The sequence below is a fragment of the Scyliorhinus canicula genome, chromosome 13 (genome assembly GCF_902713615.1).
Source record: "Scyliorhinus canicula chromosome 13, sScyCan1.1, whole genome shotgun sequence".
In the NCBI taxonomy this organism is placed as follows: Eukaryota; Metazoa; Chordata; class Chondrichthyes; order Carcharhiniformes; family Scyliorhinidae; genus Scyliorhinus; species Scyliorhinus canicula.
In genome coordinates this window covers 29016274-29043096 of record NC_052158.1, presented here as the reverse complement: position 1 = coordinate 29043096, position 26823 = coordinate 29016274, and the positions used below count along the sequence as shown (strand labels likewise).

General features: G+C 47.1%; 1 protein-coding gene across 5 annotated transcripts in view; it reads right to left on the bottom strand.

Moving 5' to 3' along the window:
* The window catches only part of LOC119976346 (macrophage mannose receptor 1-like), a 156403-nt gene that overhangs the window by 69188 nt on the left and 60392 nt on the right, over window positions 1-26823 (bottom strand). For 4 of the 5 annotated variants that reach the window (XM_038816815.1, XM_038816814.1, XM_038816818.1 and 1 more), the window contains 2 exons: window positions 8288-8641; window positions 2386-2496 (listed from right to left, as the gene is read on the bottom strand). In XM_038816815.1, coding sequence (XP_038672743.1) covers window positions 2386-2496; window positions 8288-8641 — 465 coding nt within the window. The remainder of the gene's footprint in view (window positions 1-2385; window positions 2497-8287; window positions 8642-26823) is intronic. The other variant, XM_038816817.1, reaches the window with a different exon arrangement.

Sequence of the window (26823 nt, the reverse complement as noted above, 5' to 3'; positions counted from 1 at the left end):
CATTTCTCGATCCATATCACTATATATCCGGGGTGCATTAGTTTGCCAACTAACCTCTGATGAGGGACCTTATCAAAAGCCTTCTGAAAGTCCAAGTACACCACAGCCACTGCTTCTCCCTTATCTATTCTACTAGTAACATACTCAAAAAACTCTGGTAAATTTGCTACGCCTGATTTCTGTTTCATAAACCCATGCTGGCTTTGTCCAATCTTATCCGTGCTTTCCAAATGTTCTGTTATCACATCTTTTTTTATAATAGGCTCGAGCAACTTCCGCACTACTAATGTCAGTCCAACTGGTCTGTTACACTCCCGCCCTCCCATTTAAAAAGGGGGGCTACATTTGCCACTCTCCAATCTGTAGCAACTGCTTCCAAGTCTTTATATCTTTGAACGATGACTACCAATACTTCCAAACTTTCCACAGTATTAAAATATCCCTTTAATACTCCGAGGTATGCATGATCAGGTCTGGTAATTTGTCAGCCTTTAACCCCGTTAATTTCCCCAGCACTATTTTCTTACTAACACTGATTTCCTTTAATTCTCACCACAGATCCTTGGTTCCCAAACAGATTATTTGTGAAAGAGAACCAAAGCACATGTTCAGTTCTTCTGACATTTCTTTAAGCCCTATTCTAATTTCCATGGCATCTGACTGTAAGGACCTACATTTGTCTTTATTGGTCTTTTTCTATTCACGTCTTTACAGAATAATTTATGGTCAGTTTCTATGTTGCCTTCAATTCTACTCTCATACCCCTCTTGGTCAATTTTTTTTAACCTTTTTGGCAGAATTCTAAAGTAGAACCACAGAACCCCTACCGTGCAGAAGGAGGCCATTCAGACCACCGCATCTGCACCGACCCTCCAAAAGATCACCCCACCTATCCCATTCTCCCGCCCCATCCTTGTAACCCCAGATGACCTGCACATCTTTGCACACTAAGGGGAAAGTTAGCATGTCCAATCCACCTAACCTGCACCTTTGGACTGTGGGAGGAAACAAGAGAACCAGAAGGGAAACCAGGCAGACACGGGAGAACGTGCAAACTCCACACAGACAATAACCATTGGCCAGAATGAAACGTGGGTCCCTGGCACTGCGAGGCAGCAGTGGTAACCACTGTGCCAACCGTGGCACCTGCCCAGTCCTCAGGCTTATTGCCATTTCTGGCAATTTTTTATGTCTCCTCTTTGGATTTAATATTATCCCTAATTTATTTTGTAAGCCATGGCTGAACCACCTTTTCTCTTTTATTTTTGTACCAGACAGGAATGAATAATTGTTGTAATTCATGCACACGTTCTTTAAATATGAGTCATCACCTATCCACCGCCAACCCCTTCAGAAAGGTTCCCCAACCTATCATTGTCAATTTGCGCCTTACACCCTCTTAGTTCCCTTTTTTCTTTTCTGCACCCTAGTTTGGATTCAACAATTTAATCTCCATTTTAATGAAGAATTCTATCATATTATGGTCGCTCTTCCCAAAGGGATCTTGTACAATAAGATTGTTGATTAATCCTTTCTCATTGCACTGTACCCAATCTAGAATAGCCTGTTCACTGGTTGGTTCCTCAAGGTATTGGTCTAAAAACTATCATATACACACTATAGGAACTCTTCCGTTATACCATTGATAGTCTGGTTTGTCCAATCTACATATAAATTAAAGTCACCCACAATTACAGTTGTACCCTTATGCATACATTTCTGATTTCTTGTTTAATACATAGAAACATACATAGAAAATAGAAGCAGGAGGAGGCCATTCGGCCTTCGAGCCTGCTCCACCATTCATTGTGGTCGTGACAGATCATCATGTTCAATACCCTTATCCTGCCTTCTCCCCCACATCCCTTGATCCCTTTAGTCCCAAGAATTACACCTAATTCCTTCTTGAAATTACACAATGTTTTGGCTTTCTGTGGTCATGAATTCCACCCATTCACCACTCTTCCCTTACTTCTTCCCTCACATCTCTACTACCATTTTGGGGAGTTATAGACAACCCCCAGCCACGTTTTCTGCCCCTTGTTGTTCCTATCTCCATCCATATATTGTTCCACATTATGATTTTCCGAGACAATATGCTTCCTCATTATTGCATTTATTTCCTGTTACTAACAATGCTACTTCACCTTCCTAAATAATGAATACCCCGAGGTGTTAAATTCCCATCCTTGGTAATCCTTCAGCCATGTCTCTGCGATTACAACTATAGCATAACCATTTATATCTATCTACGCTGTTTATTCATCTACTTTATTATGAATGCTTGCGCAACAAGACACAAAGCAAATACCCCCTTGAGGACTTTGGTCTGGTTCCTGCCCACAAGACCGGGAAGACTTGCACTGAACCAACATTAATTCTTACCGGAAAGTAAATTCTTTTCAGGGAGCTTATGTGGTTTCAGCACAGAATCAATCGCAGGCGCTGCATCGGATCCTAACTTTGGAACTGACTTTTTGGGGGTTCTCAACAGGTCTGTGAAAATAGAAGAGATTTTAGAAACAGAACCTCTACTGTTCATCTCTCTTATATTTCAACATATTTGTTAATAATAAACCAGGCTCATCCTGGTCCGTGGGTCCCCTCTATGCAGATATTTTAAGTTTATTGACCACTGGGGAATACAAAAGAATCAGCAACATGCTAAAAAGTCACGAAAATCAGTAATTTGCGAAAAGCATTTACAGACACCAAAAAGAATACAAAATCACTAGCTCTGAAGCCAGCACATAACCACCACCACCACCAACAGCTCCCCCCCCCCCCCCCCCAAAACCCTGCCCCAAACCCGGAAAGGCGCCCCAAATGAGCAGCACAGACTACCGGAAACGGGCACACCTGCCTTTAGGGCAGGGCACTGTGTGTGAAAAAGAGAAAACACACCCTTCCCTCCCAAGTGGAGGAACACTTCAACCCAAAACAGTTCCTGCAAACAAACCACCAGCTGCAAAGCCAACAAACGGCCACCTTTCCCCCTCCCTCCCACCCCTCCCAAACGGTAGCCGCATATCGGCGGAAAGGCATCGGAATGGGGTCCCCTCTATTTAGCCCACGGCACCAGCTTTCAAAACCACGGTCAATCACATGATTTTCAATGGAAGGCTACATTTGGAGCGACTCTTCCAATCACCGGTCATTTCTCACTGGCTTTTGTTTCTGATAATCATCATTATCTTAGCTGATGTGGCAAGGTGGGATGGTCTCCCTCTGTCAGTGGCAGGTTGGGTACGGGCGGTTAAAATGAATGTGCTGTCGCGATTCCTGTTTATTTTTGAATGCCTGCCAATTTTCTAGCCAAAGGCATTTTTTAGAGAGATTGAAGGGATGATTACCTCGTTCATATGGGGAGGGAAGGAGGCCAGAATTAAAAAGGTGCTACTACAGAGAGGAAAACAGGCAGGGGGTTTGGGTCTTCCGAACCTGTTGTATTATTACTGGGCAGCGAATGTGGAGAAGGTACGGAGCTGGGTCAGAGGTTTAGAATTTAGAACAGTACAGCACAGAACAGGCCCTTCGGCCCTCGATGTTGTGCCGAGCAATGATCACCCTACTGAAGCCAACGTATCCACCCTATACTAGTAAGTAACCCAACAGCCCCCCCCCCCATTAACCTTATTATTTTTAGGACACTAAGGGCAATTTAGCATGGCCAATCCACCTAACCCGCACATCTTTGGACTGTGGGAGGAAACCGGAGCACCCGGAGGAAACCCACGCACACACGGAGAGGACGTGCAGACTCCGCACAGACAGTGACCCAGCCGGGAACTGAACCTGGGACCCTGGAGCTGTGAAGCATTTATGCTAACCACCATGCTACCGTGCGTCAGAATGGAGGAGGGTTTGGGTAGGGGGTCAAGATTGAAGGTGCTAGTGACAACGCTGCTCCCGACGGTCCCGGGGAGATACTTGGGGAGTCCAGTAGTAATAGCTTTGTTGAGAATTTGAGGTAGTTTCGACAGCAATTCGGGTTGGGGGCAGGGTCAAGGGAAATGCCGATTCGGAGGAACCATAGATTTGATCCAGGGATGTGGGATGTTTGGAGGAGAAAGGAATTCGAACACAAAGATTTATTTCTTGGGGGTCATTTTGCAGGATTTAAGGTGCAGGGAGTGAATTGGAGCAGGGGGAAATATTTAGATACATGCAGGTTCGGGACTTTGCCAGAAAGGAGATACAGAGCTTCCCAGTAGAGCCGGCTTCCACATTGCTGGAAGAGGTGCTGACGGCAGGGGGACTGGAGAAAGGGGTAGTATCGGCGTTTTATGGGGCTATTTTGGAGGAGGAGAAGGCGCCGCTAGGAGGGATCAAGGCAAAGTGGGAGGAAGAGTTTGGAGAGGATATGGGGGAGGGGTTCTGGTGTGAGGTGCTGCAGAGAGTGAACGCCTCCAGCTCGTGCGCAAGGTTGGGGCTGATACAGCTGAAGGTGGTGTATAGACTGCACCTTACAAGGGCGAGGGTGAACCGGCTCTTTGAGGGGGTAGAAGATGTGTGTGAATGTTGCGGGGGAGATTCCGCAAACCACGTTCGTATGTTTTGGTCCTGCCCAAAGCTGGAGGATAACTGGAAGGAGATATTTACGGTAATCTCTGAATGGGTGCACGTGAAACCGGACCCGGGCCCTCGGGGGGCCATATTCGGGGTGTTGGACCAGCCGTAGTTGGAAACAGGCGCAGAGGCAGATGATGTCGCCTTCGCCTCGTTGATCGCCCGAAGACGGATCCTGTTAGGGTGGAGATCAACCTCTCCACCCTGTGCCCTGGCGTGGTGGAGGGACCTGCTGGAATTCCTAACACTTGAAAAGGTCAAATTTGAACTGAGGGGAAGGATGGAGAGGTTCTACAATTCATGGGCGTTATTCATTACGCACTTTTGAGAATTGGATCACATCAAACATTAGGGAGGGGGTTGGGGGCTGGGAGAATTGTGGGGAGGGGGACTGTATATGTCACTGGTGATTATGGGTGATTCCTGATTCCTTTTTGTCATTTGTTTATGTTAACATGCGGGATAATGTCTGGTGTTTGGTGGGAGGATGGAATCGTTGTATCAATATGTGGATTGACATTACATTAGTTACTGATTATCGTTTATTGTTGGGTGTAAATTTGGGAGAAAATGTGAAAAAGGAGAATTAAAATATTTTTTAAAAAGTAATAATAATAATCTTTATCATTGTCACAAATAAGCTTACATTAACACTGCAATGAAGTGCCTATTCGGGTACGCAGAGGGAGAATTCAGAATACCCAAATTTCCTAACAGCATGTCTTCCAGGACTTGTGGGAGGAAACCCACGCAGATACAGGTAGAACGTGCAGACTCCACACAGACTCCACATAGGCCCACCTTGGGTGTGCCTATCAGCAGCAAATGAAGAAGTGAAACAGTCCTTGATTGGAGGAGAAGCAAACACAGCATTGGTGAGTGAGTGCCCAGATGGACTGCCGGAATGAGGGAAGCGAAGCAATGGTGAGGCTGTAGCTCGGGCAACCAGATACATCTGACCCGGAGCCCGGGGAGGATGAGTTTGAGCGTGTCTGTGTGTGTATGGGAGCAAGTGTGTGGCTGGTAGTTAGGGAGCAAGGATGGTGACGAGAGGCTAAGTGAGTGAGTGAGTGAAGGGGTGAGTGCAAGAGATTGACTTACGCCCAGTCTCAGGTTTCACACACACTCTTAGCGCCACACACCAATGCATACGCACACAGCCACTCACACTCACTCACATACACTGACCCTCTCACGCTGTGGCTATTTTACTTCAAATTTGTTGGCATGATATTGCTGTACTTTTGCTCAGCAATTACTTATTCACTTAAAACCTCAGCTTTTGTTTTGAGATTCAGTCTATTTTTGTGCCAAAGCTTATCTTTCTGAAATTAGCCCCCAAGTGATATAAATATGGCCCCACCCCCAGTCCCCTCGCAGCTAAAAGGGTCGTCAGGCCTGTAATAAACCTTTTCATAATGTTAAAATGTTAAAACCCTTTCATAATGAATCGTCAGAAAAACCAAGGTAGTTTTCAATGAGCTACATTGTATTGTTAAATATTAGAAATAACAGATTTTTATGGGGGTTTATTTGAGCATTTCTGCCTAAGTGAGGTAAACCTATAGTTAGATTCATGTTAGACAAAGGTGTTTGCATTTGGCGGGGGGGGGGGGGAGGGGGCGTTTGGATCCAGCTCAAACTGTGCTTCTATTGTGTTATGGCGTGAAAAGTAAACAAGCTGGGAGAAGTAAAAGTCATTGCTTGGCAACCAGTATCTCCTTTAGGGTAGGAAGACTTTTTGAGTGTAGTTTTAGCTGAAATATAACAGTTGGTTTTAGGAAGCCGAGGAGGGAAACGTCTCTCAGCTTTGCTGGAAGAAAAGCCATACCATTGAGTAATGGTTAAGAAAAGAAGTGCACACAACTTAATGAACAATTAGTTAAGGAAACTAGAGTAGTGAAGTGTCCAAGGAGTCTGAAGTTAAAGGAGCAAGGAGGAAATGCCTTTAGAACAGGATACTGTTCACGGAAGTTAAAGTCAGAATTGTGAAGAAAGAGCTCATAGCATTGGCTGCAGACAAGCCACATATCTGAAACAACTGTAAGGTTTGTGGCCTTATGTCCAGTTTTTGAAGCAATAGTATTGTGTTGGGAACAGAGTACCTGCGTTTGTTGAATTTTGCTTGCATGTTGCAATTCAAGATAAAGAAAGCCTAAAAGGAGGTGGAAAGTCTGGTGCTGGATTCCTTGTGAAAAAGTAGAGCAGAAACTTGGTTTAAAAAGGTAGTTGGAAAACCTGAAGTGGATTCTTAGTGCAAACAGCTGATGGACAGCATTGCGTGAAAGGTATACTTAAAAGCGAGTCTTTTTTGGGAGTAGAATTTGGGAAACCCTCCTATGACAATCATCTGCCGCGGGGGGATCGTGAGGGAATTCCATGGAAGATCGATTGAGTGGCATTGGCCATTTGGTTTCAGAGTGGGGTGATATTTATGAAAGCTGTTTACATTTGTGAAGCTAAGGGTGGGGGGAATAAAGGAGTATTGCATCATAATCAAATTTTATGGGCAGGATTCTCCAGCCTTCCAGCAGGGTGCATCCGCTTCCCGGCAGCACGGCTTTTGCTGGGGGCGGGATTCTTTGTTTCCGTTGCTGTCAATGGATTTTCCCATTGAGGAAACCCATAGGTGGGGTGAACTGCTGGTGGAATTGGACAATCCCGCCGCCAGCAAACGGCCAGAGAATTCCAGCCTTTATATTGAATAAATGGGTTTTTTTCCTGGTCGTTCTTGTTGGTGGTATCTGTGCAGGGAGAAACGGAGGTCAGTGACCCTTCGTCAGATCAGGTGTAGATTATAGAGCTGAAGCATTGACTCTTGTTGCTCTCTCCACAAATGCTGCCTGGCCTACTGAGTGCTTCCAGCCTTTCCTGTGCAAATTTCAGATTTCCAGCATCTGTATTTTCCGCTCCACGTTAGGCATTTGCAAGTGTGATTTGTTTCAATTTGAAATGGGAAACTGTTGCTCACTCAATGCAACATGTAATTTTTCTGTGAACAAAACCCACTTGTCTGGATAGAAATAATACATTATTGTGGGCAATATGAGAAGCAAAACCTGGTGCATGTGTCACTGCTGATTCCAGATATTCTCATTTGTCCACAGGACTGTTGTTTGCGGTGCTTGTGAGGTTCAAGTTTTTTCAATGTTGCTGCCCGGATATTGCATCGAGGCAGGTTCAAAGAAACAGGGTTGGCCGCACAATATGAAAATTCAAATTGCGAGTAACAAAAGCCACAGTTGAAAAGTGTACCACATTGAAACCTGCACTTTCAATGGTCTTTATAAACAGAGGCATTTTGCCAAACCTACATAAGGAGTCTGCCCCCTCCCGGCAACTGTGACAATGTTCCTGGGAAGAGGCGAGGGGAAAGAGTGAAAAGGCAGGAAGGGGAAGGAGGATAAAAGAGCCTGAAAATTGGCAAAGCACCATGGGATCCCCACAATGCAGAAGGAGGCCAATCGGCCCATTGAGTCTGCATCTTTGGACACTAACAGACAATTTAGCATGGCCAATCCACCTAACGTGAACTTCTTACGAAGGAGCACCCGGAGGAAACCCACGCACATAGGGGAAAACATGCAAACTGCAGACAAACAGTCACCCAAGGTCGAAATTAGGCCAGGTCTCTGGCGCTGTGAGGCAGCAAGGCTCACCATTGTGCCACTGTGCCATCCGAGCCTATGATTTCTGTTCCATGCATAGATTACCTTACCCGTGTAGCAAACAAAGGGAAACAAGAAGCGGCAGGGGGCGTCACTCCATTTGCCATTCTGGATGTAAACGCAGACTGGAGTCATCATCTTGTAGCGGTAGGGGTTGCCTGGCTTCCAGTTGGTATAGCTAACACGGTCACCGTTCACCCACTTCCAGCCTGTGACTGACTGTTGGTCATTGTACAGACCGCACCATCCCAGCGTGATCTGGTCAAAGATTTTGCTGGTTTGCACATTCTCCTGCTTGTTCCGGATGCTCAGCAGATCGGTGTGGTGGACCTGGCAGTAATCACGGGCTTCCAACCAGGTCTTCTCCACAATGACCTTATGGTATGTTCTTGAGGAGCTGCGACCTTGGAGAGGCAAGTTACACAAACTTCGGTTTATATTTGTCTTTAAATTCCTTTTTCCATGCATCCTCCACCCACCCCCCCCCCCCCCCCCCCCCCCCCGCCCCCCCCACCGACCAACTACACATTCTACCAACCCTCGCATCCCGTAACATCCCACTACACCCACCCACCCAAAGGGAAAAGACTGCAACTCATCAAGTTGCAAAACAAAAAGGCAAGGTTAATGCCCGACCATAAGAAATAGGAACAGGAATAGGCCATTCATCCCAGGCCGCATGGTGGCTCAGTGGTTAGCACTGCTATCTCACAACGGCAGGGACCCAGGTCTGATTCCGACCTCAGGTGACTGTCTGTGTGAAGTTTACACATTCTCCCAGTGCCTGCGTGGGTTTCCTTCGGGTGGCCCAGTTTCCCCTCTCAGGCCAAAGATGTGCGGGTTAGGTAGATTGGCCATGCTAAAATTGGCCCTTAATGTCCAAAGGTTAGACGGGTTACAGGGATAAAGCAGGAGAGTAGGCTTAGGTGGGGTGCTCTTTCGGAGGGTGGGTGCAGACTCGATGGGCCGAATAGCCTCCTACTGCATTGTAGGGATTCCATGATTCTGTCCCCTCGAGGCTGTTCTGGCATTTAATAAGATTGTGGCTGATCTAATACGCACCAAGTCCACTTTCCTGCCTTCCACCCATCACCCTTAATTCCCCCACTGATTTAAAACCTATCCATCTCAGCCTTAAAAATATCCAAGGATTCAGCCTTCCTAGAGTAAAAAATTCCAAAGGTTCACCGCTCTTTGAGAGAAGAAATTCTTCCTCAAATTTGTATGGAATTATCATCGCATTATTCTGCAACTATGTCCTCTGGTCCTACGCTCTCCCTTTGAGTGGACAGAACCTCCCACATTTACCCTGTCTAACTCCCTAAGAACCTGATCTGTTTCAATCATATCACCTCTAATTCTTCTGAACTCCAAGGCGTACGGACCCAACCTGTTTAATCTTTCCTCACAGGGACATTATGCATTAATGACAAAATGTCGGCATGTGTGTACAGCAAGCCATTGGGAACGCAAATAGGGTGTTGGCCTTTAATGCCAGGGAAAGCAGGCAAGTCTTGCTATATCGGTAGTGGGAATTGGTAAGACTGCACCCAGAGTACTATGTACTGCTTTGTCATCATACTTACGAAGGGAAATAACTGCACTGGAAGCAGTTCAGAGACGTTTCACGAAACTTGATTCCTTCACTGAGGGACTTGGCTAATGAGGAAAGGTTGAGAAAGTTGGGCTTATACGCATTAGAGTTTAGAAGAATGAGGGCAAAGGCCTTCCGGGTGGGATTGCTGGTGCTGTTGGGAGGAGTTTAATCAAGTACGGCGGGGGGGAGACACAGAGCGCGAGTACAATAGGGACGCAATATACCCATAGAATCATAGAATTTACCATGCAGAAGGAGGCCGTTTAGCCCATTGAGTCTGCACCGGCCCTTGGAAAGAGCACCCTACTTAAGCCCAAGCCTCCCTATCCCTGTCACCTAGTAACCCCAACTAACCTTTTTGGACACCAAGGGCAATTTTGCATGGCCAATTCACCTAACCTGCGCATCTTCAGACTGTGGGAGGAAACCGGAGCACCTGGAGAAAACCCACGCAGGCACGGGGAAAAAGTGAACTCTTCGCACAGACAGTGACCCAAGCCGGTAATCGAACTGGGACCCTGGAGCTGGGAAATTATATTGCTAACCACCATGCTATCATGCCGCCCTTTAATATCGTAAAGGGACCAAGGTAGAGGGAGTTCAGCCATTTTGAGTGCAAAGGGAGTAAGGCGAGGCTGGATGGACTCTACTTTAATATTCAGTAGTATAGGCAAGACTGTTGAGTTAAGGGCATGGATTGGCACATGGAATTGTGATATTGTTGCCATCACAGAGACGTGGTTGAGGGAGGGGCAGGACTGGCAACTCAACATTCTGGGGTATAGGATCTTCAGGTCAGACAGGGGAGGGGGTAAAAGAGGAGGAGATGTTGCATTATTAGTTAATGAAATGAAATGAAAATTGCTTATTGTCACGAGTAGGCTTCAATGAAGTTACTGTGAAAAGCCCCTAGTCGCCACATTTCAGCGCCTGTTTGGGGAGGCTGGTACGGGAATTGAACCGTGCTGCTGGCCTGCCTTGGTCTGCTTTCAAAGCCAGCGACTTAGCCCAGTGTGCTAAACCAGCCCCTGGTAAGGAGGGACAATATCTTTGAAGGGTCTTCAAATGAAGCTTTATAGGTAGACTTTAGGAATAAAAAGGGAGCAGTCACATTGCTGGGTAAACCCCCAAACAGTCAACAGGTATTGGAGGAGCAGCTATGTAAACAATTCACTGAGGTATGTTAAAATAATAATAATAGGCAAATTATATTTGGGGCTTTCAACTTCCCCAACATTAATTGGGATAGTCATAGTGTAAAGATCTAGTGGGGTGGATTTCTTGAAAAGTTCTCAGGAGAGCTTTTCATGTCAATATGTAGAAGGCCCAACAAGGGATGGTGCAGATGGATCTAATTCTGAGCAATGAAGCCAGACGGGTGTTCAAGGTAGCACTGGGGGAGCATTTTGGCGATAGCGACCAGAACACGGTACAACTTAAGTTTGTTATGGAAAAGGAAAAAGATGATCTACAAAAAACGTTTTTTGATTGAGGGAAGGCAGGTTTTATTACAAAAAAGGCAGGCTCTAGTCAAAGGAGACTGGGAGAAGCTTGTGGAAAAATCCACAGCAGAGCAGTGGAGGGGTGGGAGGGGGGGGGGGGTGGTCAAAAAGGACATGGGAAGAGTACAGGCCCAATATGTTCCCTTTCAGGGTAAAATGCAGGAGCAACAAGCCCAGAGATTCCTGGTTTAGGAATGTTCAGGATAGGGTAAGAAAGAAAATAGGAGTTTTTAGCAGCTACATAGGGAGCAAATCAACAGAGGCCTTAGCGGTGTATGGAAAGTGAGGGGGCAACTTAAGAAAGCAATTAGGGGAGCAAAGAGGGGCATGAAAAAAGAGTGGCTCGTAAGATCAGGGAGAATCCCAACATATTCCACATGTATATTAAGGGGAAGAGGATAACCACGTTAAGAGTAGGGTCCCATTAGGGACCAATCTATGTGTGAGGAGTTGAAGAACATTGGGCGGGTGTTAAATAAGTACTTGAATTGGGAGGAGGAGGATGTGGGTACATAATTCGGGAGAGGGATTGAACAGTTTGGCATAGGGTGTGAGGGGATTATGGAGGCTTTGAGGACTTAAAAGTGGACAAATCCCCAGGCCCAGATGAGTTATATCCCAGGGAGGCAAGGGAGGAAATTACAGGGGCTCAGACCCAATCTTGTTTCCTCACTGGCCACAGGAAAGATGCCAGAGGACTGGAGGATGGCCAATGTGGTTCCACTTTTCAAGAAGCACAGCAGAGATAAACCAGGAAATTACAGACCAGTGAGTCTTGCATCAGTGCTAGGGAAAGTATTGGAGAAAACTTTGAAGGAGAAAATTAATTTCCACTTGGGAGAGACAGTTTGATTGGGGTAGTCAGAATGCCTTTGTCAGAGGGCGGTCATGCCAAACAAATCTGATTTGTGTTCTTGAGGAGGTGATCGGGCGTTTACATGAGGGTTGTGCAGTTGATGTAGTTTATACAGATTTCAGCAGAACGTTTGGGAAGGTTCCATATGGTAGTCTGGTAAAAAAGGTAAAAGTACAAGGGATCCAGGATAACTTGTCATTGGATCCAAAACTGGCTCTATGGTTGGAGACAAGAGGTAGAACGCTATTTGTGTGACTGTAAGCCAGTGTCCAATCACACTGGTGTCCAATGTCCACAGGAATCAGTGCAAGATCACTTATTGTTTATAGAATTAGAATTCCTACAGTGCAGAAAGAGGCAATTCGGCCCATGAAGTCTGAACCGACCCTCTGAAAGAGCACTCTACCTGTACCAACTCCCCCACCCTATCCCCGTAACCCCACTCTCCCACCCTATCCACGTAAACCCAATCCCCCGCCCTATCTCCGTAACCCCACTCCCCTGCCCTATCTCCGTAACCCCACACCCCCTCCCTATCCCCGCAAACCCCCACTACCCCGCCCTGTCTCTGTAAACCCCACCGGAACCCCATTCCCCGCCCAATCCCGTAAACCCACTCCCCCACCCATCTCCGTAACCCCACTCCCCCGCCCTATTTCCGTAAACTCCCACTCCCCTGCCCTATCCCCGAAACGCCCACCCTTCCGTCCTATCCTGTAACCCCACCTAACCTGCACAGCACTGGACACTAAGGGGAAATTCCACATGGCTAATCCACATGACCTGCGCATCTTTGGACTGTGGCAGGAAACCGGCTGGAAATCGGAGCACCCGGAGGAAAACCCAAGCAGACACAAGGAGAATGTGCAAACTCCACACAAGTCACCGAAGGCCATAATTAAACCCGGGTCCCTGTTGCTGTGAAGCAGCAGTGCGCACCACTGTGCCACCATGCTGCCCTCTTTTTAACAAGATCATCATCTGGGAGAAATTAATTCTCCTCATCTCAGGCTTGAAAAACCACATTTTTAAACTGTATCCCCTAGTTCTACTTGTCACCGTGATTGTATATAAACAATATGGGGGGGGTGGGGGGGACGAAAAGTAAGTTTGCGGATGGCACAAAGATTGGCAGGGTATTTAATAATGAACCTTTCACCGTTTCTCGTAAAAAAAAAACATCTGATTCATTAATGGCCTGTTAGGGAAGGAAATCTGCCACCCTTATCGTTTCTGACCTCCATGTGACTCCAGACCCCACAGCAATGTGGTTGACTCTTAACTGCCCTCCGAAATGATCAAGCAAGCGACTTAAGGGCAACTAGGGATGGGTAAGAAATGCTGACCTTGCTGGTGATCCCCACACTCCAATGAACGAATATCGTAAAAATGAAACTGATGTTGGGTAAGTTTCTCATTTTAAATTTGAGGCTTCCAAATTTTAATCAATGACGACTATCTGCTTTTAGATCGTGCCTTTAGTAAAATGACCCACAAAGCTTCACGGGAGTGTTGTAGGGCAGGATTTGGCATAAGGCAATATTATAGGAGACAACTGAAATCTAGATCAAAGAGGCTGGTTTTAAGGAATGTTTGTAAAGTGAGGTAGGGAAGTACAAAGGTTTAGGGAGGAGATTCCAGAACTTGGGGTCCAGGAGCTGAAGGCACGGCCACCAGAGATGGCAAAAAGGTGACAGGTTAGGTGGATTGGGCATGCTAAATTACCCCTTCGTGCCCAAAAGGTCAGGTGGGGTTACTGGGCTACGGGGATAGGGTAGTTGTGGAGGTCTAGGTAATGTGGTGATATGCCTGTAGATAATATTACATGTACTGAGCAGTGTGACCTGCCACCAGCTGGTGGCCATGTACTCAGCAGCGTGACCTCCCATAAGATATAAGTGAGGTAACATCCGGCTACCAACAGACGGTGTAAGGCGTACACAAGGAAAGTCGTGCATAATGATAGTTCCAGGAAAGTCTAATGTAACTCTCTGATAACTTGGTCTGAATCTGAGCGTTACCTTACCACATGTACAATAATAAATCCTAGTTCTCGCCACGTCCTCAGCAGTTTTGCAGATTCATTGTTAGACAAGATCACGGAACACAATATGGCACCAGACGTGCTGAAGGTTTGAGGGTAACATTGGAAAAGGCGAAGTTAAATTCGGCTGAAGAACCGACCTGGTGAACTGCAACCATTGGTGACTCAACGCAGTACAAGTCACTGAAGTTTGAAATGAACGATTTAAAGGCACCCCACCAGCTTCAAGTATCGGGGAACGTCTATGAATATTGGTGTGTCTTCAAACAGCAGTTTAAGCTCTTATGTATCGGCCCTTGGCCTGCAGACACAGACTGCGAAAGGTGAATTGCGTTGCTGCTCACTGTGGCGGGTGCACAAGCAATTGAAATATGTTACATGATCCGTATGCGTACCAAGAAATTTGGCTAATCTTTTGACAGTTTTGTCACTGACTTGAGGCTGAAGACCCAATTCTTCAATTTTAGTAGCCTGAAATATTTTATGATTCTCAACCAAATTGTGTTTGGTATATCGAATGGTAAGCTACATGAGAGATTGCTGCGGGAAGATTTGGGTATTGGAACAAAAAATTTGCCATGGGAGTGAGTTAGCTGCACAGCAAATCAGCACACTCAGCTTGAAGCATTTTGGCACCAATATAGAGGAAGATGCCAGCGCCATTAGCGCTGTGACGTATATCGTAAAGAAACATGGTCGCACTGCGGGTGGCCATTTTAAGCAGCCGACAGAAGCCGCATTTTGTGCCAGAAATGTGGCAATTGACATGTCCGGCCTTTGGAAAAGTCTGTTCCAGGTGTGGCCGTGTTGGCCATTTTGCAAAACAGTGGGCCAGATGGAATCGATCAATGCAGTTATTGAGATGACCCTTGTTGCATTATTTTTCGTGGATCTGATCTCAACCAAGGACACGATGAATCCAAAATCAAAAGAGGAAGAAATCTTAGTAACCAATTAATGACCAAGCTGATATCGTTGAAAGCAGATGGACCATTCCAGTGATGATAAATGACACGCTGATAAAGTACAAACTTGACACGGGAATGAATGCAAACCTCCTCAATTTGGGTGATCTGCACAGCCTGCGAGTGCAGCCGAAAGTCGTATCCCTGCCAAGAATGTTGGTCGACTACAGTAGAAATCAGTTTGAGACATTGGGGGAATGTGTCCTAGAAACTTGGGTACACAATAGACGACGTTTTCGTTTCTTTAATAAATTTAGAGTACCCAATTATTATTTCCAATTAAGGGGCAATTTAGCGTGGCCAATCCACCTACCCTGCACATCTTTGGGTTGTGGGGGTAAAACCCACGCAAACACGGGGAGAATGTGCAAACACCACACGGACAGTGACCCAGGGCCTGGATCCAACCCGGGTCCTCAGCGCCATAGGCAGCAGTGTTAACCACTGTGCCACCGTGCATAGAAGGCATATCGTGTCGTTCTTCATTGTGGACATGAAACATGAATCCATCCGAGGACTGGATGTGTGGAAGACCCTGAACCGGGTAGAGCGGCTGTGCATTCCAGTCAGCGAGCTGACGAAAGGTTACACCGGTTTGCAACCAGACACAGTGGCAAAATTATCCGATCAGATACGAGCCATAGTGGAGGAATATCAGCCAGGGACTGAAAGCAAAATTCCAAAAGACACTGCAGAGTTCTGGTTATCGGTCTTCAAAAATGAGGACAGGCTCAGCCGTATGATACAGAAGCATGATGAGCCCAATTTTAAAGCATCTACAGCATGTTGCAATAAACTTTCAGCCAATGAATTTCACTCTGGAATTCAAGTTTGAATCGAATGTGTAGTTCGCGAATGATTTGCTCATAAAAACATAGCAATGGAGTCAAGGCCTGGTGGGGCAGGCTTCTTCACGTTTACAATTACGGGGTGCAAACGCTGCCACATTGACTAGCAGAACCGAAAAAATGTCACAATGAAAATCATGAGACTCAAACAGTCGCATGAGGCTCGGGCTGTTCGTCAAGTATAACGAAAACTGTGCTAAATAACTCTTTATCAATTTCTTCACTCCTCCTGAGGTTCTGAAGCATGGAGTGTCAGATGGAAGCTCTGCAGCAAGACTCGTTACAGATATAAAAATGGTCAATTTCTGCAGGAGAACATACTTCCACGAGCAGTGTTATACCTGACGGAAGATGATGATGATGAGTACGAGGATATTGATGATGAGTACGAAGATGATGATGGTGATGAATACGGGGATATTGATGATGAGTACGGTGACATTGATGATGAGCAGGAAAATAGAGATGATGAGTATAAGGGTGCAAACTCTGATGATGAGGACATGTACGAAGAATATGAAGATGATGCAGAAAGTAAAGACATAGAAGATGATCCAGACTCAAACAAACTAGTCACAGAAGACATCGTTCCAATCTTCAAGAAGCTTGCTCCAGAGGCACTTGATGAATCGTTTCAGGCCTGTGAACTGGTTCCGGTAGTCAACTCCCTGATCCTCGAAGCTACTCCACTGGAAAATGAGTTGGAAGAGCTGATGACTATATTGCTATGTAGGTCACCGGATCACAAATATATACTCGGGCAAGATCAGGATGATCCATCGCCTGGATTGTCAGGGCCAAAGAGCATTTGTATCATCATTTCTAGTGATGGGGAGCCATTACTTGGTGTTCCAACAAGCGAAGAAGGGACAACATCTGATGTTATAGATGTTACTACCACCCAGCCACCAGAGAGCAAGGCTTTCCAACTTTCAGATGAGGGTGCAGAATTGGGCATGGTAACACAATCCCTCGGAAACACGCCGGCGCCACTGGTCCCAACAGTGGATCTGCACACTTCTATGCACAGGGTGCAGACCAGCACTGAACCGCGGGTTGCCAAACCCAAACATAAAAAGGAAAAGAACTCGTCAGATGATTGTTAAAATGAAAAAGATAAAGAGGAGAAGAGTGGCAGAGCTAGCGCATCCCACTAACAAAAACAAAAGAGAAGATGTTGATGTTGCGATTGACAAGAAGAAATAGAACATACAGCGAAGGAACAAACAACGTCGTGGGAAGAAATGGAAAAAGAAGAAGCTGGTGACGCACGTATGGCCGTTAAGGAGACATGCTTTCAAAAGGCACAGTGTTCAAAGGGTACAAAGCAAGAGACCGTCACACTAACCAGTCTTCGAAAAGGCTGGCAACAGCCCAAGTGATCCCAGGGGCGATCCCATGAGGGAGGCACAATGAGCTGTGCGAAAGGAACAGACACTGACCAGGCATATCATATCCATGGACACCACAATTAAATCGGTTTATATTGTTATGCATTTTTAAAATGTATAAAGTAAAGATAGTAATCATGATTGTACAAAACCTCAATATCTCTTAAGGATGTGGTGATTTGCCTGTAGATAATACTGCATGTACTCAGCAGTATGACCTCCCACCAGCAGGTGGAGACAGATATAAATCAGGTGACATCCGGCCACCAACAAAAGGTGTAAGGCATACATGAGGACAGTCGTGCATAAGGGTGGTTCCAGGACAGTCTAATGTAACTCTCTGATAACGGTCTGTATTTGAGCATTACCTTACCATGTGTGCATTAATAAATCCTCATTCTGGCTAAGTCACCAGCAGTTTTGTAGATTTATTGCCAGACAAGATCACGGAACACAACAGATAGAGTGCTTTTTTTGGAGGGTCAGTACAGATACGATGGGCCAAATGGCCTCCTTCTGCATGCTGGTGGTTCTATGATTCTTCTATTGAACTAAAATCAGAGCTGCTCAGGAGGCCAGGATCAGGGGATGGTTGTGGGGCTGAAGGTGATCACAGAGGTAGGGGTTGGAGGAGAAGGGGGTGGTGTGGGTGAGACCAGGGTGGAATTTGAAAACCAAAATGAGAGTTTTCAAATCAAGATGCCATTTTTGATGGGGGGACGATATAGGACAATGAGCAGAAAGGCAAGAGGTGTACTGGATTTGGGGGGCAGCGGTGATAAAACATGGGCCGTGGACCTCAAGTTTACAGAAGGCAGATCAGCCAGGTGGGTGTTCAAGTAGCCGGGCCTACAGTTAATGAAGGCATGGATGAGGGGACTTCAGTAGCAGATGAGATGAGATGGGGGCGGGGAGTGGGGCAATGTCGCATTCTTCTGTTTGAAGCTTAACCAGTGCGAGTCATCTCAGTTTAGCTGGGATCTACATAAAAGAGAGAGGCATAAAGCGCACATTCAGTAAGCTTTGCGCACGTGAAGTAGAGACAGCCTGAGTGAGTGAGAGAGCCTGAATGAGAATTGAAACTCGGTTATTTGGAGCTGGGTGGTAATTCGGTGCAGAGTGGAAGGAGGTGCTTTTTCCCTTGTGTTTTGTTCTCTTTCTTCTGGCTTTTCAGGAGCGGAGCGGAGACAAGCGGTTGGACCGACGGGATCTTGGGAAGGGAAGCGGGAAGGCGGTGAATCTTAGATTTAGACTGGGGAGAAACTGAAGAGTGACGTTACAGGCGGGGCTGGTTTAGCTCACTGGGCTAAATCGCTGGCTTTTAAAGCAGACCAAGGCAGGCCAGCAGCACTGTTCGATTCCCGTACCAGCCTCCCCGGACAGGCGCCGGAATGTGGTGACTAGGGGCTTTTCACAGTAACTTCATTGAAGCCTACTCGTGACAATAAGCAATTTTCATTTTCATTTCATTTCATTAGATTGGCCAAAGAGGGGACCTGCTAAATTTGTATCTATCTGGTAAGTAGTTGTGACTGGTAAGTATTTTTTATTTTATTTTCATTTGTATAGTTTTTGTTTTTTGGCATTGCACTTGTATAAGTTAACCTAAGGGTTAATATATGGCAGGAGAGGGCGGCATGTGGTACAATGGTTAGCAATTGGACTGCAGCGCTGAGGACCCGTGTTTGAATCCCACCCCTGGGTCACTGTCAATGTGGACTTTGCCCATTCTCCCCATGTCTGCGTGGGCTTCACCCCCACAACCCAAAGATGTGGAGGTTAGGTGGATTAGCCACGCTAATTTGTCCTTTAATTGGAACTAAAAACTAATTCAGTACTCTAAATTAAAAAAAAAGACATTGCAGAAGATCCCAGACCCGCGTCATGCTTGTCTTGTGCAATGTGGGAGTTTAGACACACATCCAATGTCCCTGGCTCCTTCACATGCACAAAGTGTGCCAACTGCAGCTCCTGTTAGACCGCTTGATGGCTCTGGAGCTGCGAACGGACTCACTTTGGAGCATCCACAATGCTGAGGAAGTTGTGGATAGCACGTTTACCGAGTTGGTCACACCACAGATAAGGAATACTGAGGGAGATAGGGAATGGGTGACCAAAAGGCAGAGGAAGAGTAGGAAGGTAGTGCAGGGGTCCCCTGTGGTCATCCCCCTCCAAAACAGGTATACCTCTTTGGATACTGTAGCCACGTTCATGGCACTGTGGCTGGCTCTGCTGCGCAGAAGGGCATGAAAAAGAATGGTAGAGGTATAGAGATAGGGGATCTGATTGTGAAGGGAGCAGACAGGCGTTTCTGCGAACACAAATGAGCTCCAGGAGTGTTGCCTCCCAGATGGTTTAGCACAGTGGGCTAAATCGCTGGCTTGTAATACAGAACAATACCAGCAGCGGGGTTCAATTCCCGCACCAGCCTCCCCGAACAGGCGCTGGAATGTGGCGACTAGGGGCTTTTCTCAGTAACTTCATTGAAGCCTACTTGTGACAATAAGCGATTATTATTATTAAATTGTTAGGTGCAAGGGTCCTGGATGTCTCAGAGCGGCAGCAGGACATTCTAAAGGGGAAGGATGAACAGGCAGCTGTCGTGGTGCATACAGACGTGCTAGACAGAGTAGACACAACAGGATAGAGGAACATGACCATCTAGTGAGCAAGATAGTGGAGCTGGACAGGGAATATTCGAGGGTGCCCACCGTGGAAGGATTGGCAAGGAGGAAAATGTTGCGGAGGCAGTTTGACAGGCTGACAACGGGGTGGGCAGTTGAACAACTGCATAGCGGTGCAATACGAGTAAGGGGAGAAGGTGAGCCGCATGCTGATGCACCAGCTGCATAGGCACCGGGGTTAGCAGCATGGTTGGGTGATCTGTACAACTTCCTGTGGTTGGGGAAGATAAAGTATGAGTTAAGGGTTTCTTCAGTGGGGTTTGAGAAAAGGTGGGGAATGTTTGTGACCATGTTTGAGGAGCTGCTGTTCGTAGGGGGCGGGGGGTGAAAAGGGGAAAAATCTGTACAGACTGTATAGTTGATTGAATCATGTTTCCCAAGGTGTTTATGAGCTGTAACCTGTTTTGATGCATATTTGTAATACAATACGTTTTTAAAAAAAGGAATGACAGCTTAGACAAGATGAATGCGTGGCTTGAGAGATGGTACGGAGGGATGGGGGGGATTCAGATTTTTCGGACATTGGAACCGGTTCTGGGAAAGGTGGGACCATTACAAATCAGACGGTCTACATGTGGGCAGGACTTGAACCAATGTCCTAGGGGGTTGTTTGCTAGCGCTGTTGGGGAGGGTTTAAACTAATTTGGCCTGGGGGTGGGAACCAATGCAGGAGATCAGAGGGTAGTAAAAAGTCAGGAAGGAGAAAAGTGGAAGGCAGAGAAACAGATTGAACTGCATTTATTTCAATGCAAGAGGCCTAACGGGCAAGATAGCAGATAAACTCAGGGCATGGATAGGTACATGGGAGTGGGATATTATAACGAATACTGAAACATGGCTGAAAGAGGGGCAGTACTGGCAGATCAATGTTCCAGGGTACAGATGCTGTCAGAAAGATAGATCAGGAGACAGGAGGAGAGGGGGAGTTGCGTTTTTGATTAGGGACAACACCATGGCAGCACATAGAGAGCATATATCCGAGGGTTCTCCCACTGAGTTTATATGGGTCGAACTGAAAAATAAGAGGGGTGAGATCAATTTGATTGGACTGCACTATCGGCCCCCAAATAGTCAGCGGGAAATCGAGAAGCAAATATGTAAGGTGTTAGTGAGGCCACACCTGGAGTATTGTGTTCAGTTTTGGTCTCCTTACCTGAGAAAAGGACGTACTGGTGCTAGAGGGCGTGCGGAGGAGATTCACTAGGTTAATCCCAGAGTTGAGGGGATTGGATTACGAGGAGAGGTTGAGTAGACTGGGACTGCACTCGTTGGAATTGAGAAGGATGCGGGGGGAGGGGGGGGATCTTAGAGAAACATATAAAATTATGAAGGGAATAGATAGGATATATGCGGACAGGTTGCTTCCACTGGCGGGTGAAAGCAAAACCAGGGGGCATAGCCTCAAAATAAGGGGAAGTAGATTTTGGACTGAGTTTAGGAGGAACTTCTTCACCCAAAGGGTTGTAAATCTATGGAATTCCTTGCCCAGTGAAGCAGTTGAGGCTCCTTCATTAAATGTTTTTAAGATAGAGATCGATAGTTTTTTGAAGAATAAAGGGATTAAGGGTTATGGTGTTCGGGCCGGAAAGTGGAGCTGAGTCCACAAAAGATCAGCCATGATCTAATTGAATGGCGGAGCAGGCTCGAGGGGCCAGATGGCCTACTCCTGCTCCTAGTTCTTATGTTCTTATGTTCAAAACTGAACACAATACTCCAGATGTGGCCTCACTAACACCTATACAATTGCAGCATAACCTCCCTAGTCTCCCTAAACTCCATCCCTCTCCTGCTCCTAGTTCTTATGTAAGGAGATTACAGATAGCACGGTAGCATAGTGGTTAGCACAATTGCTTCACAGCTCCAGGGTCCCAGGTTCGATTCCCGGCTTGGGTCACTGTCTGTGTGGAGTCTGCACGTCCTCCCCATGTGTGCGTGTGGGTTTCCGCCGGGTGCTCCGGTTTCCTCCCACAGTCCAAAGATGTGCAGGTTAGGTGGATTGGCCACGCAAAATTGCCATTAGTGTCCAAAATTGCTCTTAGTGTTGGGTGGGGTTACTGGGTTATGGGGAGAGGGTGGAGGTGTAGGCTTGGGTAGGGTGCTCTTTCCAAGGGCCGGTGCAGACTCGATGGGCTGAATAGCCCCCTTCTGCGCTGTACATTCTATGATTCTGCTTGAAAAAGTGTGGTAATAGTAGGGGATTTTAACTTTCCCAACATTAACTGCTACATAGTACTTGGGGTTTGGATGGAGAGAAATTTGTCGAGTGTATTCAGGAAGAATTCCTCATTCAATATGAATTTGGATGGCCCGACTAGGGAGGGGGCACAACTTGATCTCCTCTTGGGGAATAAGGAAGAGCAGGTGACGGAAGTGTTAATGAGTGTTCACTTTAGGACCAGTGACCATAATTCCATTAGTTTTAAGGTTGCTTGGAGAATGATAGTTCTGCCCAAATTCTAAATCAGGGCAAGGCCAATTTCGATGTTATTTGGCGGGAACTTTCAAAATTTGATTGGGAGTGCCTGTTTACAGGCAAGGGGACAGCTGGGAAGTGGGAATCTCAAATGGGTGCTAATTAGGTTTCAGGGTGAGCACATTCCTCTTCGAGTGAAGGGTAAGGCTGGTAGAAGTAGGGAACCCTGGATGACTCAGGATATCAAGGCCATGGTCAAAATTAAGCAGGAGACATCTGAAATACATAGGCAACTGGGATCAAGAGTATAGGGCTTGTCGGAGTAGAGGTAAGAGAGAAATCAGCAGGACAAAAAAGGGACATGAGATTGTCTTGGCAGATAAGGCAAAGGAAAATCCAAAGAGCCTTTACAGATGCATAAAGGGAGTGATTAGGGAGAGGGTAGGGCCTCTTAAGGATAAATAAGGTAATCTATGTGCAGATCCACAAGGGATGGGAGAGGTCCTAAATTAATATTTCTCGTCAGTATTTATTGTTGAGAAAGGCACGAATGTTAGGGAAATTGGGGAAATAAAAAGTGATGTCTTGTGGAGTGTACATATTACAGAGGAGGAGGTGCTGGAGGTATTAATGGGCATTAAGATAGATAAATCCCGACTTCCAGTGGCAGCCGTGAGGGAGTAGGTCGCACATTTGGTGGCTCCCTCTCGTGACGGACTTTGTGGACCTGATTTCCCTTGATTTTTTTCGGAATTTGTTTGAGGGGTCGGTGGTGGATGAGACTGTGACGAGGAATCCCACCCAATATATGGACACACGGTACAGAAGTGGACGTAGGGATGGAAGAACCGAATCGAGCAGACATGTGTAGATTCTACAGTAAATGAAAGCATGGCAGATCTGCAGGGTACTGGCTCGGCGGCCCAGTGGACACCGAACCAGCTGGTGGAGTTTATTCGGGAGACTTTGCCAAGCAAAAAATGGAATGCCTGGACCCGATCAAGGAGTCGATCACTTGGGTGGAGCACAGACTGGAAACCCAAGATCGGGCAGTCCAGAAGGTGGAGGAAACAGTGGCTGAGCATGAGGAACACCTAACTGTGCTGGAGGCACAGGTGGGGCTGCTGAAAGAGCAACAGAAAAGGCTGTAAGACAAGGTGGAGGACCTAGAGAATAGGTCCCACCGGCAGAACTTGAGGATCGTTGGCCTCCCTGAGGGACGTGAGGGAATGGACGGAAGGGACTTATGTGGCGAATATGCTTGAGACGTTAATTAGAGAGGGGTCGTTTTCTAGACCCCTGGAAGTGGACAGAGCGCACAGAACACTTGCGAAGTCACCACGGGCGAATGAGCCACCGAGGGCGATGGTGGTACGAATGCAGATTCCTGGATAAGGAACAGATTTTGCGTTGGGCCAAGCAGACATGGAGCTGTAAGTGGGAGAATAACAATCTGTGCATCTACCAAGATCTGGGTGCGGACCTGGTCAAGAGAAGAGCGGGATTCAACCAAGTGAAATCGATCCTTTTCAGAAGGAAGGTGATGTTTGGTCTACTTTATCCAGCTTTATGGGTCACCTCTGAAGAGCGGCAATTTTACTTCGAGTTGCCGGATGAAGCAATGGACTTTGTGAAAAGCAAAGGTCTAGATAGAGACTGAGGTGACTGATCTTTACTGTAGGGACTCTGCTAAAATGGTTCTTACTCTTGCACTGCATGAGAAAGGCCTTTTGTATCATTTGTTTGGGCTGTTGCGATGTTTTGTGAGTTAAATTTATACTGGTGGGGGGAGGGTGGGTGAATCTTTGATTTTTTTTTCCTTTGGGTCTGTTTGGGTGGATATGTGCCTTTCGAATAGGTGCCCGAGCGGGGAGAAGGGAAGGAAAAAATACAAAGTAAGATGTCTGACGGCATGGGGGGAGGAGTCACCAACTGGACGGGTTGGCACATGGAAGCGCAGTGGGGAAGGGATGAGCAGGTGTTTTGTTTGTTGAAGGGGGTTGGCACATGGAAGCGCAGTGGGGGAGGGATGAGCAGGTGTTTTGTTTATTGAAGGGGGTTGCATTTATTGTGATGTTACCGGGGGAGAGAAATTGCTCTGCTGACAGGGGAGGGATTGTTGCTTGGAGATAAATGGGTGGTCGGGGACGGAGACTACCTGAGGGCGGGCCGGAGGGAGCGTGGGCACAAACTGGAGGCTGGCCTTAGAAGGGGGATGGCTGATGGTCAGGAGAGAGAGAGAGAGAGAAGGGGAGGGGGGGGGGGGGGGGGGGGGGGTGAGAAGCCTCCTGACCAGGCTGATCACGTGGAACGTCACAGGGCTGAATGGGCCAGTCCGGTTTAGAGGGCTCGCGCGGTCGCACATTTGAGAGAATTGAAGGCAGACGTGATAATGCTACAGGAGACACACCTGAGGGCAATTGATCAGACCAGTCTGAGGAAGGGATGGGTCAGTCAGGTATTTAACTCGGGGCTGGATTCTGAGACTAGAGGGGTCACGATCCTGATTAATAAGCGAGTGTCATTTGAGGTGGGGAGAATAGTTGCGGATGTAGGGGGTAGGTATATCATGGTTAGCGGGAAGCTGGAAGGGTTGCCGGTGGTGCTTGTGAATATCTACGCACCAAACTGGGATGCTGTGGAGTTTGTAAGATGGATGTTCGGGAAGATCCCGGATCTGGATTCACACAAGCTGATCATGGGGGGGGGACTTCAATATGGTAATTGACCCAAGGCTGGGCCGGTCGAGTTCAAGGACAGGCAGGTTAGCCGGCAATGGCGAAGGAACTAAAGGGGTTCATGGAGAAGATGGGTGGGGCAGACCCATGGAGGTTTGGACGGCCAAGAGCGAAGGAGTTCTCCTTCTTCTCACATGTACATAAAGCATACTCCCAGATCGACTTTTTTTATTTTGAACAGGGCTTTACTGGTGGGTGTGACCGACACCGAGTATTCGGCGATTGCTGTATCGGACCATGCCCCACATTGGGTGGACCTACAGGTGAGCGAGGAGGGTGGTCAGCACCCGCAATGAAGATTGGATGTAGGATTGTTAGTGGAAGAGGGGTGTGCGGGTGGGTAAGGGAATCCATCCAGAACAACCTGGAGATTAACGATACGGGAGAGGTCTCAGCAGCAATGGTTTGGGACGCACTGAAGGCAGTAGTCAGAGGGGTGCTGATTACAATTCAGGCCCATAGAGAGAAGGAAGAGAGGGCAGAGGCGGATAGGTTGGTCGGGAAAATAGCTCAGATGGACAGGAGTTATGCGGAGGCCCCGGGAGGCAGGATTACTGAAGAAACAACGGAGGAGACAGGTGGAATTTGGCTTGTTATCTACAGGGAAGGCGGTGGAGAAGTTGAGGAAGGTGAGGGGGGTGATATATAAGCATGGAGAGAAGGCCAGTAGAATGCTTGCGCACCAGCTCAGGAAAATAGGGAGAGTGAAGGACAGAGGAGGGAACACAATCTTGGACTCAGCAGGGGTCAACGGGGTATTTAAGGAGTTTTACAGAAGGCTATACGAGTTGGAACCCGCAGCTGGAGTGGAAGGAATGAGGCAATTTCTGGAGGGCTAGAGTTCCCGAAGGTGGACGAAGGGTTGGTAAAAGGGCTGGGAGCCCCGGTAGAGATTGAAGAAATAGCAGATGGACTGGAAGCCATACAGTCAGGCAAAGCACCAGGACGAGATGGTTACCCAGTGAAATTTTATAAAATGTTCTCCAAGATGCTGGGCCCACTGTTGGTGAGGGCGTTTAATGAGGCAAGGGAGCACGGTGTTCTTCCCACGACAGTGTCACAGGTCTCAATCTCACTGATCCTGAAGCGGGAGAAGGACCCTGAGTTATGCGGGTCTTACAGGCCGATCTCCATGTTGAATGTTGATGCCAAACCGTTAGCTAAAATCTTGTCCTCAAGGATCGAAGACTGCGTCCTGGAGGAATGGGAAGACCAGACAGGGTTGGTTAAGGGTAGACAGCTAACAGCTAACGTTAGAAGGCTCTTGAATGTATCATGATGCCCCCAGAGGGAAAGGAGGTGGAGGTAGTGGTCGCAATGGACGCAGAGAAGGCCTTTGACTGGGTGGAATGGAACTATCTGTGGGAGGTGTTGGGATGGTTCGGGTTTGGTCGGGGTTTCATCGACTGGGTCAGGCTGCTGTACCAGGCACCAGAGGTGAATGTTCAAACGAACCGGCTGACGTCGAGCTATTTTAGATTGCACCGGGAGACTAGGCAGCGATGCCCCCTCTCTCCGTTGCTGTTCGCTCTGGCCATTGACCCACTG